General features: G+C 36.4%; 1 protein-coding gene across 1 annotated transcript in view; it reads left to right on the top strand.

The window, feature by feature from the left end:
- LOC101856412 overlaps nt 1-5,683 on the top strand; it is a gene marked incomplete in the record, with an annotated part of 30,959 nt that extends 25,276 nt beyond the window's left edge. Inside the window, 3 exon segments of the mRNA XM_013080568.2 lie at nt 910-976; nt 1,997-2,045; nt 2,789-5,683. Of these exon segments, the coding sequence (XP_012936022.1) occupies nt 910-976; nt 1,997-2,045; nt 2,789-2,988 (316 nt within the window).
- Nucleotides 5,684-16,450: the final 10,767 nt, after the last annotated feature.

Genomic DNA, 16,450 nt, shown 5'->3' with positions numbered 1-16,450 from the left:
GGGGGGTGAAAATGTGTTAGTTTGAATTGATTTGTTCACTTGAGCTCAAGAGAAGCTCTCAAACTGATTGTAAATTATAATGTTTTGTGCCCCCATCAACACAATGTGCGCTTATATTATTCTAGAGGCGGGCAGCCTTAAACTCTTCCTCCCAAGCCAACATAGGCTTTGAGAGACAGCTTACGTATTGTAACAATATTAGTCTATGCACATCTCGGCTGTAAAGGCTACATTCCTGTAGAAAGGTGGAGATGCTTATTAAAATAGGCCTCCACATGAGAACTGAACTCAAGTCCCTTGCATGCAAGACAAAGTGCCCAGGTATTGCATTACAAACTCTGGTAGGTACTCATACCAGTGCGATAACAATAATCTTGGAGGGGGTGAGGTGGACAGGATGGGGGACAGGCAGGGGAAGAAATATACAAAAAAACATAAACTGAGAAGGAAATTATGAGGCAGGACTTGCTAGTGACTCCCTCCAACCACCCACTCTCTGGGGTGGAGCAAGTGGATATAATATGAAATGAGCTGGGTGAGCTGAGCTGAGCTGAGCTGAAAAAGAAAGAAAGGTGATAATATAACTAAGACATACTTCATTTTTCCATCAAAACAATGTGTTCCTCAAACTGTTTTGAAAATCATACTCTTTGACTCTATGTATGTGTGTGTGTGCGCGCGCGCGCGCGTGTGTGTGTGTGTGTGTGTGTGTCTGTGTATGTATGTGTGTATGTGTGCGCCCATGTGTGTACCTGAGTAAAAGTGCCTGTTGTGTGTGCCACTGTGTATGTACGTAAGTGTATTAAAGTGCATGCAAATGAATGCATGAACGTATGTGTGCCTATGTGAGCTTATAAGTTCTAGAAGATGCACATAATTCAACAACTGTTCTGCATTGTCTGTGCACAGGTTGATTGTTGAACTCATCAGTTGCATCATGGACTCCCCGTGTGACAAACGCAAAGCAGAACGCTGGGTGAGAATTGGCTGTGGGAGGCTGGGAGTGTGTGATGGGATATAGATATATATATAGGACTAGAATAGATTATCTGATAGAGTGTAATACAAACTGCTTGGAAAAGCCAAAGAGTCATTATATTTGATTTTGTATACTGAGGAGAGACTTTAGAGCACATAGCAATATGAAGAGATTGGAATAATTTTGCACTACCTTCAAAACAGTAAAGGGGTGAAAAGGGTCCGCCTACTTTATATAATGTCGATGATTTTTTAAAATTTCTGTGTCACAGAAGTAGTGTCTACATTTTTAAAATAAAGATGCCCCACACCCCATGTTTAGAGATAATAGGTCTCTTTGAAAAGACAGGAAGCAATATATCTATTCATAGTTTTAGAAAGTCTTAAGTCTTATATATTTTTCTGGGCACGTTATTCGGTTGTTGTTTTTCTGCACTCCTAACACTCCTTTCCACTACTAATCAAAATTAGTTGTTAATTAAAGGACAGAACTTTTGGGAAAATTGTTATATTTACATAATATGAAAATTAAAACTGTCATCGCAAAACAGAAATTATAACAAGCACAGAAATTAGATTTTCCTCCAAAAACAAAATCACCAATCTGCTAACATGGTTCGTTTTTTAAGGTGCAGTTTCAGTTCCAACTCCTGAAGAGATACAGAATGATTAAACAGAGGGAAAAAGATCGATCGTTTTACACTGTTACCATGAGATGTACACCAGTATAGCCGAAACATTTCTTCAGTTTGGACAAGACATTGCCTTCGACATTAATTCTCACCATACAACATTGCAACAAAATACTAATAATCATCCACCAAAGGAATACCCACATTTTTTTAAAGAGTTTTGATCAGTGGTTTTTTTAACGTGCAGAGCCATCATATCATACTCCAGTAAGCCTAAGATATTTCCAAAGTGAAAGTATCACACATACTTTTTGAAATAAATCGTCATTTTCCTGATCCATGGAAACAAACAGGAAATTAATGTCATTCTCAATTGTCGTCTTCAGATTCGGGAAAGAGTGGAGAAGGAATCAAGAAAGCCTGGTTATCAATGCGGTTGGTCATAAAAATGTCTGGCATAGCTACTCTCTAAGAGCTTTATAGCCTCTGTTGATTGGGACAGAAATTTTGCAGCCTTTTTAGTACTAGTACTTGTTTGTTCCCTGTAGTTGTTAAGCTTCCAGAAGTCAAGTTCAAGGCTATAATAAGCAGATCTGTAACATTAAATTCTTCGGATATGACTTTCATGTCATAATGTACTTCTTAAACATCATTTTTTAGTTTTTATGATAAGTACTCCTATTTTCTGCCATACGCTGACTAAACACCTTTTTAAAAATTCACATCAGTTTCGAGAAATCAACAATTATTGGTTTTCTTGTAATATCTTAACTATTTTTCACAGTACATCAACCGTTGATCTAGCACCCTGGAGAGAATGCCATTCCTTATGCTCAACGGAATGGCCCACTATAGGAAAAACGAAAAAATCGTTGATTTCTAGAAACTGCTGTGAAAAGAAAAGGGCATTTTGTCAGCATATGGCAGTTTTGGGGATTTATAATTTCTTGGAAAAAAATGAGGCTAGGCCTAGTATTGTGAAATATATGATGCAACTGATCATTCAGCTATTTCAGTAGCAAAGCGCTTGTCATCAAAGCATTTTGGAAGTTGATCCGACGTGGTAGAAAGAGGAGGAAACCCAGGATTTTTAGAGAAAGCTAAGAAATAACCCTCAACTATTTATTAGGCGATTTCTACTAATGTATTCTCAAACAGATTTTTCTATTTTCTGACAGACATTGATCTCACGAATCTGAGGAAAAGAGAGGACAACAGAGATCAACAAGGTGATTCGAGCAAGGTTGATAAGTACAGAACCGACACTGACGACGATGCATTGGATGACAGAAACTCAGGACCACCAACTATATTTTCACCTTTGAATTGTTTTATTGCCTTAACATTGTGGATTTCCCTTTTCGTTGATATATTCTGATCGTTTTTTTAATGAATATGCACGAGTTACATTCAGCCTTTGTGTCTTCCAAGTTTGGGGCTGGTCCATATTACTAAGTAGTATGTAGGCCTATTCGAAATATTTGGTAAAAATGAGTAAGCAGAGCATTGATGGTATCACACATGGGCCATTAAGTAAAAACAATCAGGCTTTATGTTATAGTTTCTAATATATGCAAAATTCCATTGTGTTCGTTAGTTTACAAAAGATGAATTTCTTAGTTTCACACAGACAATGTCAGGCAACGTTGCACCAGGAACACCCCCTTTATCTTTTATTTTATCCAACACTATTTACTAAATCGAGGACAATTAATAGATATAAAGCCCATACTCGATGTGAAAAAGCTGATTTAGTGGAAGACTAAATTGTTTTTCTTAGAACTGATGATATGACACAAATGCTAAGTGCACATAATATATGTTTTCTTAACTTAAAGGTACCTCAGTCGAGAGACTGAGAGAGTTAACGGACAATTCTTTTTCTCAAAGTTGTTCACAGATGGTTCTCATTGTATAGAATTTTTTAAATATATAAATATATAGAAGTGACTATGTTCAATGTAATATAATTAATTAGTTTGAACATCCATGAAATCTGACATCTTCATGTTTTAAAAACTGATTCCAACAGGATTCTGAAAGTTGGATTGACAACACCTATTGCACCTATTGAACAGAGGTCTTAGATAAAGCGAGGGGGGGGGGGGCAGAGTGGCACCTGAAGGTCACTTTCAATAAGGATTAATTTTGATACTAGGCATGGTTAGTATATATATCTCACAACAAATTCCTCTCTGATCAGTCTTTCAGTTGTCATAGAAACTGTATAATCTTGAATTTTAGTTTTTAAGAATAAATGCAGACTGAACGGTTAATCTGATTTGCTTTTGAAAAGTAACGATCATATCATTTGCCGTTTCTATTTCAATTCATTTGTGAATTTGTTTCCCAACTTCTCAAACTTTAATAGAGGTCATTCCTTGAATGTAAAATACACTTTATAGGCAGTCCAGTTGAAAACAGAAGTAGCTGCATATAAAATCTCTGAAAAGTACTAACAGGAAGGATTTTTGAATGGACGCACCATTAGCTCATACGATATCAAGCTGGACTACAATATGGATGGCACTGGTTCGAATCCCCACCGGAGGATTCTGAACTTGGGTTGTTTTTAAGGTTTTTCACCCATTTGGAAGGGCCCTATTGGAGATAGAAGTTAAATTCTGAGGTCCTGCCTCTTTAATAACCTTATAGTGTTGAAAGAGGCATTAATCTTATACAATGACACTGAACAATGAGGATTTTTGAAGGTCCCACACTCATGTGTAGATGTTATGCTTGCTTTTGTGTGTTAAGACCTTACCCTACCCAAAGAACAAAGCAGGGGTTGTTTTTTTCTGATAACAGAACTGTTTTCAGCAGAATACTTTATCAAATCAAATAAGCTGAGAAGTTTGATTGTTGATTGCAAGCTATATAGTTTAGCAAGAGAATTGTTTTTTAGTCTACTGAGATATGTTCATGTTTCATTTTCTAATATTGTTTCATGTCCTGTTAATGCAAAGAACTGCTCATCAAAAGTATTTATTATTCTTGATATTAATGAAAGTTTAGACGAGGAAAAAAGCAAAGGAAGGCAATAAGACATAAAATATTAGACGGAAACAAAGAATGAATGGAAGCATGAAAATCAGGAAGCATGCCAGCTTAATAGTAAGGCATCAGACTCATAGTCAATAGATTGTGAGTTTGATTCCCAACTTTGCTCAGCATACTGTAGTATGTTTAGGAGCCGTACTTTACTCTCCTGTCTTCAGTTCATTCAACTGAATAAGGAAACTTGGTAACCGGCAGAGATAGAATATTATAATATGCTTGATTGTGGTATGTGCCCAACAAGAGGGCTAAGAAAACATAATGGAATAGACTGGTCAGTCAGGGGAGTTGCTTTGAAGTCGTGTGAAACTTCAATTGCAGGGGACACATGACTACAAATAATCACTTTTTTTTCACCTCTAGATCAGAGGTAGAAGGCAAGAGATGAAGGAGGAGACCTAGCAGAGCTACACACAGAAACCTGGCTTGGAACCAAAACAACTCGGGAAGCAAAATAGCAAGAGAAAAACTGTTTCATTGCCGAAAGGTCCAAGCAGCCAGATCAAAATATAGGAAAAACTGAAAAGAAGACCAGTCAACGTTTTGTGTTGAGTGATTTCAAAGAAAAATCAAAGCAAAATTGTGACACATTATTTCTCATCTACAGGACGACAGGGTATTTGATTGTGATCACTGAAAAAAAAAGCACCAAAAAAAAACTGGTTTTGGGGAATAAATCATTCAGAGTGCAGGCTAAACAAACCCAAGAAAAATGAACAAAGCTAAAAGTAAAAATTGGGCTCTATTTCTTGCAATACAAGTCCCCTCATGACGCGAACCATGCCTCTAAAAAAAGATTTCCTGATGAATTGCAGAGATCTTTTAATTCTTGCTTATCATTTTTCATGAATCACACTTTGCCATTTCATCTTTTTTCCACATCTGCTATATATAGATTTTCAGTTTTATATGAATTTGTTATTTATTTATATTATTAATTTTTTATTGCAATTTATTAAATGCATCGTTATGACTGTTAACTTTCATTAAAAATGTATTTGTTACTGAAAAACGAAGATGTGTTGTTTTGATGGGTTTTGTTCTTTTGTTTTCGTGTAAAAAAAAACAATCTGCCAGCAATAATCCACACTTGAGGATGACATCATACATCATAAGGCCAAGTCCACTACATCGAAAGAGTTGGAAAAAATTGCTAAAAAAGATGAATCATGAATCACTGAGGGAGTTTCATGAATATGGGCATATTTTTTCTTCCACTACAAACAGCAGAGGGCATTCCACTTTTTTTCTTTTTTTTTTTTTTTGCTTACTAGCGTGAATTTGAAATATTACATTTTCCATTTGAATAATGTGAACAAAAGCTTCAAGGGATGAACTGCCATACTGCATGTCTTTTTTTAGTTTTAGTTTTAGTAGAGGTTTTACGGCGCTCGCAACTGCATAAGGTCATATGAGCGCCAGAAGATTACAAGAGAGTAACGAACATAAAAAAGAAGAAGGGGAGATAAGGACGATAGATATTTGATAGGAAAGAAGAAGCAAACCACACCGGAGCACCCGCCAACTGCCCACTGCATGTCTTTAGGGTACCGAAATGGTATATATTAGAAAGAAATAGGCGAACAAAGGGAGTCACTGTGAAATCACAAAACCTTTGGGTGAAAGAGAAGCAAGAGTAGAAACTACAGTGGAGTCCACTTAAATCAAACACTGTCAACCAAAGATCAGAGGTAAACCAGAATAAAATTGAATCCCTGTTGTTTTTTTTCTTTGCTACTTGATCAATCTTTCTAAAGTGAAAACATGGCTAAACCAAGGAAAATTTAGCAGTCCAGCAAATTTCAGTTCAAACGGACTCCATTGTATTACAATTTTAATACCTTACTTTCAAAGTTTGATTCATGAAAAAGCAAATTCAACTGCCTACATACACATAGCTTTTGTTCAAGTTCAAGCCCAATATCCACTTGGACAGAATGTGTCGCTACAGGATACAGGGCCAAGAGGGACGATCCAGAAAAGGGCACCAAAATTTAGACTTCATGTAAATTTTTAGTTTTTTAGTTTTAGTTAGAGTTTTACAGCACTTGCAACACTTTTAGTTCATATATGTGCTGAGGAATAGAGATGTTAGAAGATAGCAGCATATAAAGAAAAAAAGGACAACAGATGTTTGATAGGAATGAAAGAGCAAACCACACCAGAACATCCGCCAGACACCCAATCATGTACACTGGAAGTTTGACCCTCCAAACCCTGGTCCAGTTCTGAAATAAAGACGCCACAAAGCCTGAATCAAAACACAGAAACTGACAACAGAACTAGAAACTTAAATGTAATAAGCGAACACAAAGTAAAGATTTTTACCTTTTATTCAGGGTAACCCACAATTTATTTCAAACCCAACATGTCATCCAACATAACAAGACAATGAAAATTTTGGTGAAATGTAATACAACTAGTTAAAATATTGTACTGAACAGTGAACAATAATTAGCAATATTATATAAAACAACTAAATACGAAACTTCGCCAGCGCGAGTAGAAAAAAAATATATAACTGCATTAAAAAGAAGAATGCAGATACTCTCTAACAGTAACAATGTGCAAAAAGAAAAAAAAACCCAACAAATTCTAGTATTTCAAGGCAGGTAAAAGAGACAAAAGGTTCAAAATGCTATGGAAGATTATATGACAATGACAATCTTTTATTCATCTCGCAGGGAGAAATTAGATCTTTCTAGATGGACTATTTCTTCTCTGAGCCCAGGCCCTTACATCTTCTGTCCACACAAACAGTTTTCCATGGATTTATCAGAGATTCAACAATAACGTGCAAACTATGTACAATGTGTTGTTAAGAATGTCACACCTAGAAAACCTGTTATCAAAGAAACTGTTATTATATAATCTTTGAGAAAAAAAACAAATGAACTCACTTTTACAGTCCAATTAAATACAGATTATTATAAATTCTCTCAACAATCCTCCCTCTCACCCCCCCTTCCCCCTCCCTCTCTCTCTCTCTCACTCTCTCACTCTCTCTCTCTCACTCACTCTCTCTCTCTCTCACTCTCACTCACTCTCTCTCTTTCTTTCTCTGTCTCTCTCTCTCTTTCTTTCTATGTCTCTCCCTCCCTCTCCCTTTCCCTCTATTTCCCTCTCCCTCTCTCTCTCTCTCTCTCTTTCTCTCTCTCTCTCTCACACACACACACACACTCACAAATATGTCTGGGTCTTATATATATCTATACACATAAATAAATTAATAAACTATGTACTAGGAGCATAACCTGACCATGAAGGAATAAAGGTAGAAAACTGAAATTAGGTACTAACCTTAATCTTTCTCTATGTAGTCGCCTCCCAGTTTTACATTTTTGTCGTGGGTGTATGACCTTGAAAAGACCTTGAGAATAGAAGACCCTCTCTTTGTCAAAAAACCAGCCCTCTACCGCTTCTTTTACCTCATCATCACTTTAAAATTGCTTTCCTTTTAAATCTTTTTTCAGTTTGGGGAATAAAAAAACGTCGAGCACGGCTAAATCTGGAGAATAGGGTGGATGTGGTAAAATTTCATAGCCACTTTCTCGCACTTTCTGCAGCTTTTCTTGAAGTGTGAGCTGGCGCGTTGTTTTGAAGCAGCAAAATGCCTTTTCGGATATTTCTTCTGCGTTTTTCTTTTATAGCCTCTCGTAATTTTTTAAGCTGGTTAGAATAATGGTCTCCCGTGATCGTAGGTCCATTTTCAAGATAGTCTGTCCTAATCACTTATTCTTGGTCCCAAAAAACTGATAGCATCACTTTTCCATTTGATGGCTGCACCTTTGCCTTTTTTTGGTGTTGGAGACGAGGACGATTTCCACTGCATTGATACAGAATTTGACTCAGGATTGTAGAGGTGGACCCATGTCTCATCCATTGCTACGAGTCTTTCAAAAATTTAAGTTCATGCTTTTCATACAGACCAAGCAATGCAAATGTTTCACTTTTTGAGGACTCAACAAATGTAGGACCCATCTCACAGAAACCTTTGTCATATTCAAATGTTCATTAAAGATTCGTTCACCTGATCCAATGCTAAGCCTAGTTTTTTTGTTTATTTGTTCAACTGTCACCCGTCAATCAGACAACCCAAATTTCTTGATATTCCACACATTCTCTTCTGCTGTTGCTGTCACTGGATGACCATCACGGTGGTCATCTTCAATGTTCATGAAATTGCACTTGAATTTTTCATGAATCTGCACTTGAATATTTTACTCCAAATTTTTATCACAGCATAGGATGGACCATCAGTTCCATATATGGCATGCATCTTCGTAAAAAGATCATGTAGTTGCTTCCTTGCAAGAACAAAAACTTTGTGACAGCCCTGAGCTCAATTTTCTTCATTTAATTTGTATGTTGAAACTGGAGAGCAACATACCCCTATTCATTTACTGTGCACTGGTGTTAAAACCAGTAATCAGAAAATCCACACAATTTACATGCATTCTAGGAAGAGAATTGTTAGCTTTCATTCCAAATTTCAGCTTTCTACCTTTCATGGTCAGGTAAAAAACTTTTGGTATGCCCCACGTAATAGAAACACTGTTTTTTTGGGGCCATCCAATTATAAAGTCATTAAAAAAAAGATCTGCCAACTTATACATTACAGTGTTCACACTTCTTTGAACTTCAACAAACAACAAGGGGAATCAACAAAACCAATAAAAACTTGTAGTGATATGTACCAAGAAACCCATAATCCCCTCCCGTCGTTTAACAATAAACACATCGAAATCACCTCATAACACCAACTTATCACTAGCATAATTATGTGTCGCGAAGCGGTGGAATCAGGCACTTGTCAATTTGGGGGTATGTGGAGTTATTGGTATCATCTTAAAGCTTGTTAATGAGTCTATTTATTGATTTAAAGAATACCCATCTATCTTGACTAGAAGTCGAGATATTTGCAACGGAATGACGTGGAGATGCCTTTTTTTCTGGGGTAAAGTTAGTGAGAAAATGGGTGCCAAACTTTGATAACCTTCCATACCTTGAGAGTCCTTGGAAACAGGGATTTAAACTTTTTGTGCCTTTAATCAACATTTTTCAGTAAAAATCCACAGAGAATTGTGTTTTCAAATTAACGTTAAAGGTGGTGAGGCAAGAAAAAATTGTTCAATTCGGTAGAAATTGCCAAACCAGTGGAAAAAAATGCCAGCTTCTTCAATTTCTTTGTTTTGACAAGTGCCTGACTTCACCACGCTACCTCACATTATATGGTACATCAAAATTTGCATGACAACACTTGGCACACTAAAGTGGCATCAATATTGCTAAAAAAAAATAATAATTTTAACTTCCTTTCCAAAACCTTATGCCATACCCTACTCAGAATATAGGAAATAAACTCCAACAGTTAAAAGAAACACATGCTCAGTTGCCATTCATCATAATCTTGCTTTTTTCCTAATACAGATATGAAAGGCCCTATCTTGTCTTGGACGTGAGGAGGAAAAAAATTTGGGCTGAAATCGGGGAAAGTATACATGTGTGTATATATGCATGTGCACAGTGCATGTGCTAATGTTAGTGTGTGTATGTGTCAAGAGTATGTACCTGAGTGCGAGTTTGTACGAGAGAGGGAAGGCTTGTTCATTCCAGTACACAAAAGCACACCTCCAAACAGTTAAAATTCTAAAACCAACTAAATCAAAATGTAACAGTGGACTCCAGATGTCAAAAGACTTTTAAAGGTAACTCTGAACAAACAGAACTGAGAAAGAAAAAAGGAAGAGCATAATAGCCTTAATGCATTTCCTGCTTTGAGGACCGAATTAACAATTTAACAAAGCTCTCCACAAAATAAAGAGACTGCGAAAGAAAAGACAAAAGCTTTTCCTCATGGATTCTCAGTTGCCAGAAAAGTCAAGATAATTATCAGAAAAAACACATATATATCTAGGATATATAATAACATCTCTAAGGCCAAATGTTCCACAGAAATAAAATGGAGAATTGCGATGGCTAAGGCTAGTTTCAATAAAATGAGCCCAATCCTGAAAAATAAATAGAAACATCTCAATGACTACCAAAATGAAAGTTCTGAGATGCTATGTATGGTCAACCCTTCTATATGGCTGTGAATGCTAGACATTCACTAAAGACAGAGAAAATAAAATAGAAGCAACAGAAATGTGGTTTCTTAGGAGACTGCTGAGAATATCACGGAAGGAAAAGGAATCAAATGAGGTAATGCTTGATGAAGCCCACGTTGGACCCTCACTGTTAAAAACAATCATGAAGCGACAAATGCAGTTTTTGGGACACTTGAATAGACATTAAGGTCTTGAACATCTAGCTCTCACTGGCAAAACTGAAGGCAAACGAGACAGGGGTAGGCCCAGAATAACCTACTAATGGAACCTAAACAAATGGGTAAAAGGGAAAGATCAGGAAAACGTAGCTTTTTTAAGTGCATCCGAGCACAGGAATGAATGGAGAACCATGATTGCCGATGTCTGCCACAGATCTGGCACTGGATGATGATGAATGCAAACATGTCCAAAAAAGTTGAAGATAAACTTTCACCTACATACCACTACTGCCATATAAAGTAAGGGCCTCTAGGCATAACAAAATGTGTGTGCACTGCCATCTGTGTAAACATTCAAACATTGTGGCTAACAAGGTTACTTTAGCAAAATCTGTGCCCATCATTTCGGAACTTTACCGTGACAATAAAGGTAGAATTATCGCTATCATTTTGAAACACTTATCTAACTGAGTGAACGCATGCTTTTTCAACATAATTATCTACAATTACAAAACCATTATCACACATCCTTCCCAACATCCTGAAAGTCAACACTGCTTCCAGCTCCTAAACATGCATCTGATCAATACCCTTTTTACCGTTACTCAACAGTTAATTTTCAAGGTCATTACATGTCTAACTGTTACGTTTGGATTGTGATTGCTGGTATCATCATATACTAATTGCACAATTTTAATGCATGCATAGTAATTGAATATTTACTGCCTTCACTATTGTCTTTAGAAGCGAAGGATCTCGGACATTCCATCTAGAAAGAAAAACTTTCCTAGAAAAAGATTTACAAATCATCACAAATTAGATAACATTTCACAATAAACATATGTGCCATAGTAAATAATATAATTTGCACCTTTTGATACTAATCAGATTTTTGTTGTCAATTTGATACGAATGGGCAAGGGGCCAGAAAAAAGAAAAAGGCTATCAAATGTGGCAACTAAGAACACATGCAGATTAAATTACAAAGCACTATAAGATGTAGTATTTTCAGAAGATTTGTACTTAAGATTTGTGAATTTTTTACTTCTGTGTATCAGTCCATTAATGCCACTGGCAGAAACGGGCATATCAATATTACTTCTTCTCAAGAACATAAAAAATGATGTTAAGACTATTGGAGTCATGGGGGGGAACATATTTTAATGTATGTAAAGACTTCTACTCTGTGTACCACGGCATAGCGTCAAAGGAAGAAAATAACCGGCAGTTGGATTTACTACAAAGACAATGACTGTCTGTGAAGCAGACAGGCATATAAATACCCTGATGATGCACAAAAACCTACCACACTCTTCATCAGTCACCAGTTTGGTTCAAAAGTACAAGTCATGGCATCTTTCCTCTGATTTGATATACAATAACAACTGGGACTTCTATTTTAAAATTCACTGCACTCAGCTTCATGCAAAAAGGGGGAAATTTCACACAATTCTACAGATGCTAAAAGCTGCAGAGAGCAATTAAAACTGCCATATTAAAACAACTTTACTCCCAAGAACAAGTCATTTTTTTTTTTAATGAATTAAAATTTTTGCACAATTCAGACTGAGGAAGCAAGGTGGATTGAGGGGAGGAAGAGAGGGAGGGGGAGGGGCTTGAGGACTTTACTCCGATTAAACCAACACTTATCACAGATCATGTAATGATATTAGAGGTATTATGTTCTGCTATTTGGCATATTCATGTTCGGCATTAGTCTTGAGAAAAGACCTGGCAAGCAGTGTACGAACGGTATTTAATACAAATGGTGGCCCCCATGTTGAAAGCCCGTTCTCGTGATTCTATCCAAAGTAATCTTGAGTGTCTGCCTGAAGAATGAATTGAAACTCGCCAACCAACAAAACAGATCACACAAAAGTTTCTGTTTCATTAATACATGTGCTCTAGAAAATACAACTGCCCATACCTTCAACATGTTATATATACATACTATAGCACAGACACTTATTTCCCATTCAACTGTATTTAAGACCCTATGCACTTCATAAGTCTGACACAAGTGGTAAAAATGGATCTTAACACCATTTATTTTTTTTACTTGAGACAGCAACAGAAAGTGTCAGTGGTGTAGTGGTTAAACTACCTGACCCATAATCATGAGATTACAGGTTTGGGGTAATACAAGGCTCAGCTTGGTACGACTTTTTGGAAAGGCACTTTACACAAATTGTCCCCGTTTGGTTTTGTCTTATCGGAGAGGGACTTTAAATTTGGATGTCCTGCCTCTTAAATTACCCCACAGTATTGCAATGGGCTAAAAAATCAAGACAATTTCATTTTCAAAGACAGCACCTAACTAATGGGCCTTCCATTAATCAATTAAGACAAGCCATCTCCTGGATACAAAACATGGCACTGGAATAAGATTATCTCACTGATGTTATTGAACTGTACACAGAATAATATCTCCCAACAATTAGTGATGTCTTCACAAAATCAGATCCACAATAACAATAAAATCAACCAATGTCTCTTGCGAAAAGATCATATGAATATGAAGTACAAAGTCATGCACATACTTATTTATGGAAATAAATATGAATAACATGAACATAATTCGTGATCTGGTCAGTAAACATAGCACTTGGATATCATTTCAACCATACATAAGTGTCAAAACCACAGAATGTTTAGACACTTTTCAAGCAGCAGCAACAGAATTGTGAAGAGATTAGCCCTGGTTACAAGTGGACTAAGAACTTGTTTAATAACAAAACGAGCAACTGATAGAATCATGAAACTGGTGCGAGTCTGAGAAATCATGTTGGAACGTTGAGGAGATATGGTTCAAATAGATTAAAAACTAGTTTTCTACCTCAAATAAGTTTGAGTGAAATATGGAAAATGGATCATTTCTTAACCCTCATTTAGAGGTATTTCGTTTGAATACAATTTTAAATATTTTCTAAAACACCATTTGAGGCTGCATAGTGGATAAGTCTCTGCTAAAATCCTATACTATTTATTTCTGTTGAAGGGCACATATTTTTATGCCACCCCTCTACTGCAACATGAAACAAAGGGGAATTTTTCTATCTTGAGTTTTAGTTTGAGTAGAAAGAAGCATATTAACGCAGTAACAGTCATATAGTTCAAGAAAGAAGCAAGACATAAAGACAGAAACAACACAGGGAAAGAAAAGATGTAGGACCTACCAGTGGCGCCCTCCAGACACTTTCATTTTACTAAATTTCTTGGGAAACCCAGTGCAAATGAATTGTGTCATATCAGAAAAAAGACAAGATCCACATCACTTCATTTAACTCATCATGAAATATTTTGTTTTATCATTTTTTACAAACTCATTCTTCAGACCCTCATTTTGAACTTTGAAGAGCTTTAATTATGTACAGAATGGTATGCACCGATTGCACTCAGATAACTTGTAAAAATATGCAAGCAATATGAAACTTTTGAAAGTAAAAATACTCCAGTTTCAAATGTGACATTGTAACCTTCTGACGAGTTTTCTCAGAGCTTTACACAAATAGCAATTTTGCTTTATAGCTTCACAGGCATAAATTTAACAGATCCAACCATGACAGGAAATCATCCTTGTGTATAAAGTTTTAAAAGGATAGTTAATGCAGAATTCTGGTTAGGGGAGATCAAACATAATAACAATAAAAAGAGCATATGTATCCCGCCTTTCCCCACAACATGGGCCCAAGGCGTACATAGGAGACTAAAACGCATTGATAATAACACCATACAAATTCATCATGTGCGCACATTTTGACAGCAACATTCTTTCAGACAATAAAAAATGCTCATACAAAAAGGCAAGGTACTGTCCATTAATTAAAATATTTCTTAAATAGATGTGTTTTGAGTCCCCTTTTGAAGGTATCAAGTTTAATTTTGGTCTTCAAATCATTAGGGTGTGTTCCAAACTGTTGTCCCAGAAAAAGCTCTCTCACCATATTTCTTCAGTGACACACGAGGTGTTGAAATTAGTCTGGAGCCACTGGATCTTAGTTCACGTGATGGTGTGTATGGTCCAATGAGTTCTTGAATGTACATGGGAGACTGGTTAGTTTGACCTTTGAAGCATAGTAGGGTTAACTTATATTCGATTCTCGCTTTCAGTGGAAGCCAATGGAGCTCTTTAAAAGGAGGGGAGTCACATGATGCCGTTTTGATTGCTTTAATACTAGCCTGGCAGCATTGTTTTGAATGCGTTGGAGTTTTGCAATTTTTTTTTCAGGTAGGCCAGCGAAGAGTAGTGAATTGCAATAATCAATGCGTGACAAAATGAAGGCAAACACTAGTTTTTTGGTGGCATCAGTGCTAAGACATTTCCTTATGTGAGCATTTCTTCTCATTTCTAAGTATGAAATTTTACATAGATGGTTAAGTTGGGTCTCCATAGACAAGTCTTTGTCTAAGTATACTCCAGGATTTTTTGCTTTGTTTGAAAAAGCGACAGTACCTTTGCCAATGGTGAGACATTCTACATCAAGAGCATTTATCCTTGAGCTGGTTGAGCATGGCTTTATTTCTGTTTTGTCATCATTTAATTTCAATTTATTTTCAGTCATCCATGCTTTTACAGATTCAAAACATCTGAGGTGTCTTTTAACAGAGATTGAATATTGTTGGGTCTTGCAGACTTGAAAAGTTGTGTATCTGCGTACATATGGTAGGGCATGGAACAGTGTCACGTTTTTTCAAAAAAATTGTAAAGAAGTGTTTTACCCTAACCAAGTATCCACCATGCACTTCACTTTTATAATAACCACAATTACTTAAATTAAGCAAAAACAGTCATACTATCATCAGAGTCGAGAAAACATTACATTAATTACACTCCTTGTGACCAAATGGAGACAAATACATCAAAGACAAAGTCTGATGAAGTATATTTACTCAATTAAGAGGCCTACTAAACCTGACCAAAACTCCCCATGAACTCCCCATCTGACTGGGCAGGTCCTCCAAGCTTGAACAATAATGAAACAGACATTGTCCCATTACACTTGTGAGTGTCTGGATTAGAGCCTAAGAACATGATTTCAAAATAGGTAAATCATGCTGATTTATGAAGACCAGTTTACAATGTTAATCTTATGAAGATACAAGGCTAGTCAAGGTCCCATAGTTTTCAGCAAACAGAGATTTGATTGTCTTAAAGGAAAGATGAAAAGGTGACAATACAGATGGGAAAACCGGCAATTATTACGAAATACCCTTAAAACACAACCACACTACCAACAAAAAGTAGTTCTACAAGAAAAATGAACACCCTTGCAGCTGATACGAAGAAGTAACTTCATGTACAGAAAACCAGTATTCTGTAACCACAGACAAAATGAAAGGGTAAGTTGCTATGAAAAAAGGGGGAAATATATCGAATGTAGATACTTGATAGACTTCCCTTTTCTATGTACACTCAAAACCATGGAACAGTGAAACATGTCCCCTCAAGTGGGAGGGCACAGACTGATGAACCAGAAGGTCTGCTTCATTAAACCAGAATTACAACAAATGAATA

The sequence above is a fragment of the Aplysia californica genome, unplaced genomic scaffold (assembly GCF_000002075.1).
Source record: "Aplysia californica isolate F4 #8 unplaced genomic scaffold, AplCal3.0 scaffold00091, whole genome shotgun sequence".
Lineage (NCBI taxonomy): Eukaryota > Metazoa > Mollusca > Gastropoda > Aplysiida > Aplysiidae > Aplysia > Aplysia californica.
Note: the sequence above shows the minus strand (reverse complement) of the source record. Positions and strands in the feature narration are given on the sequence as shown.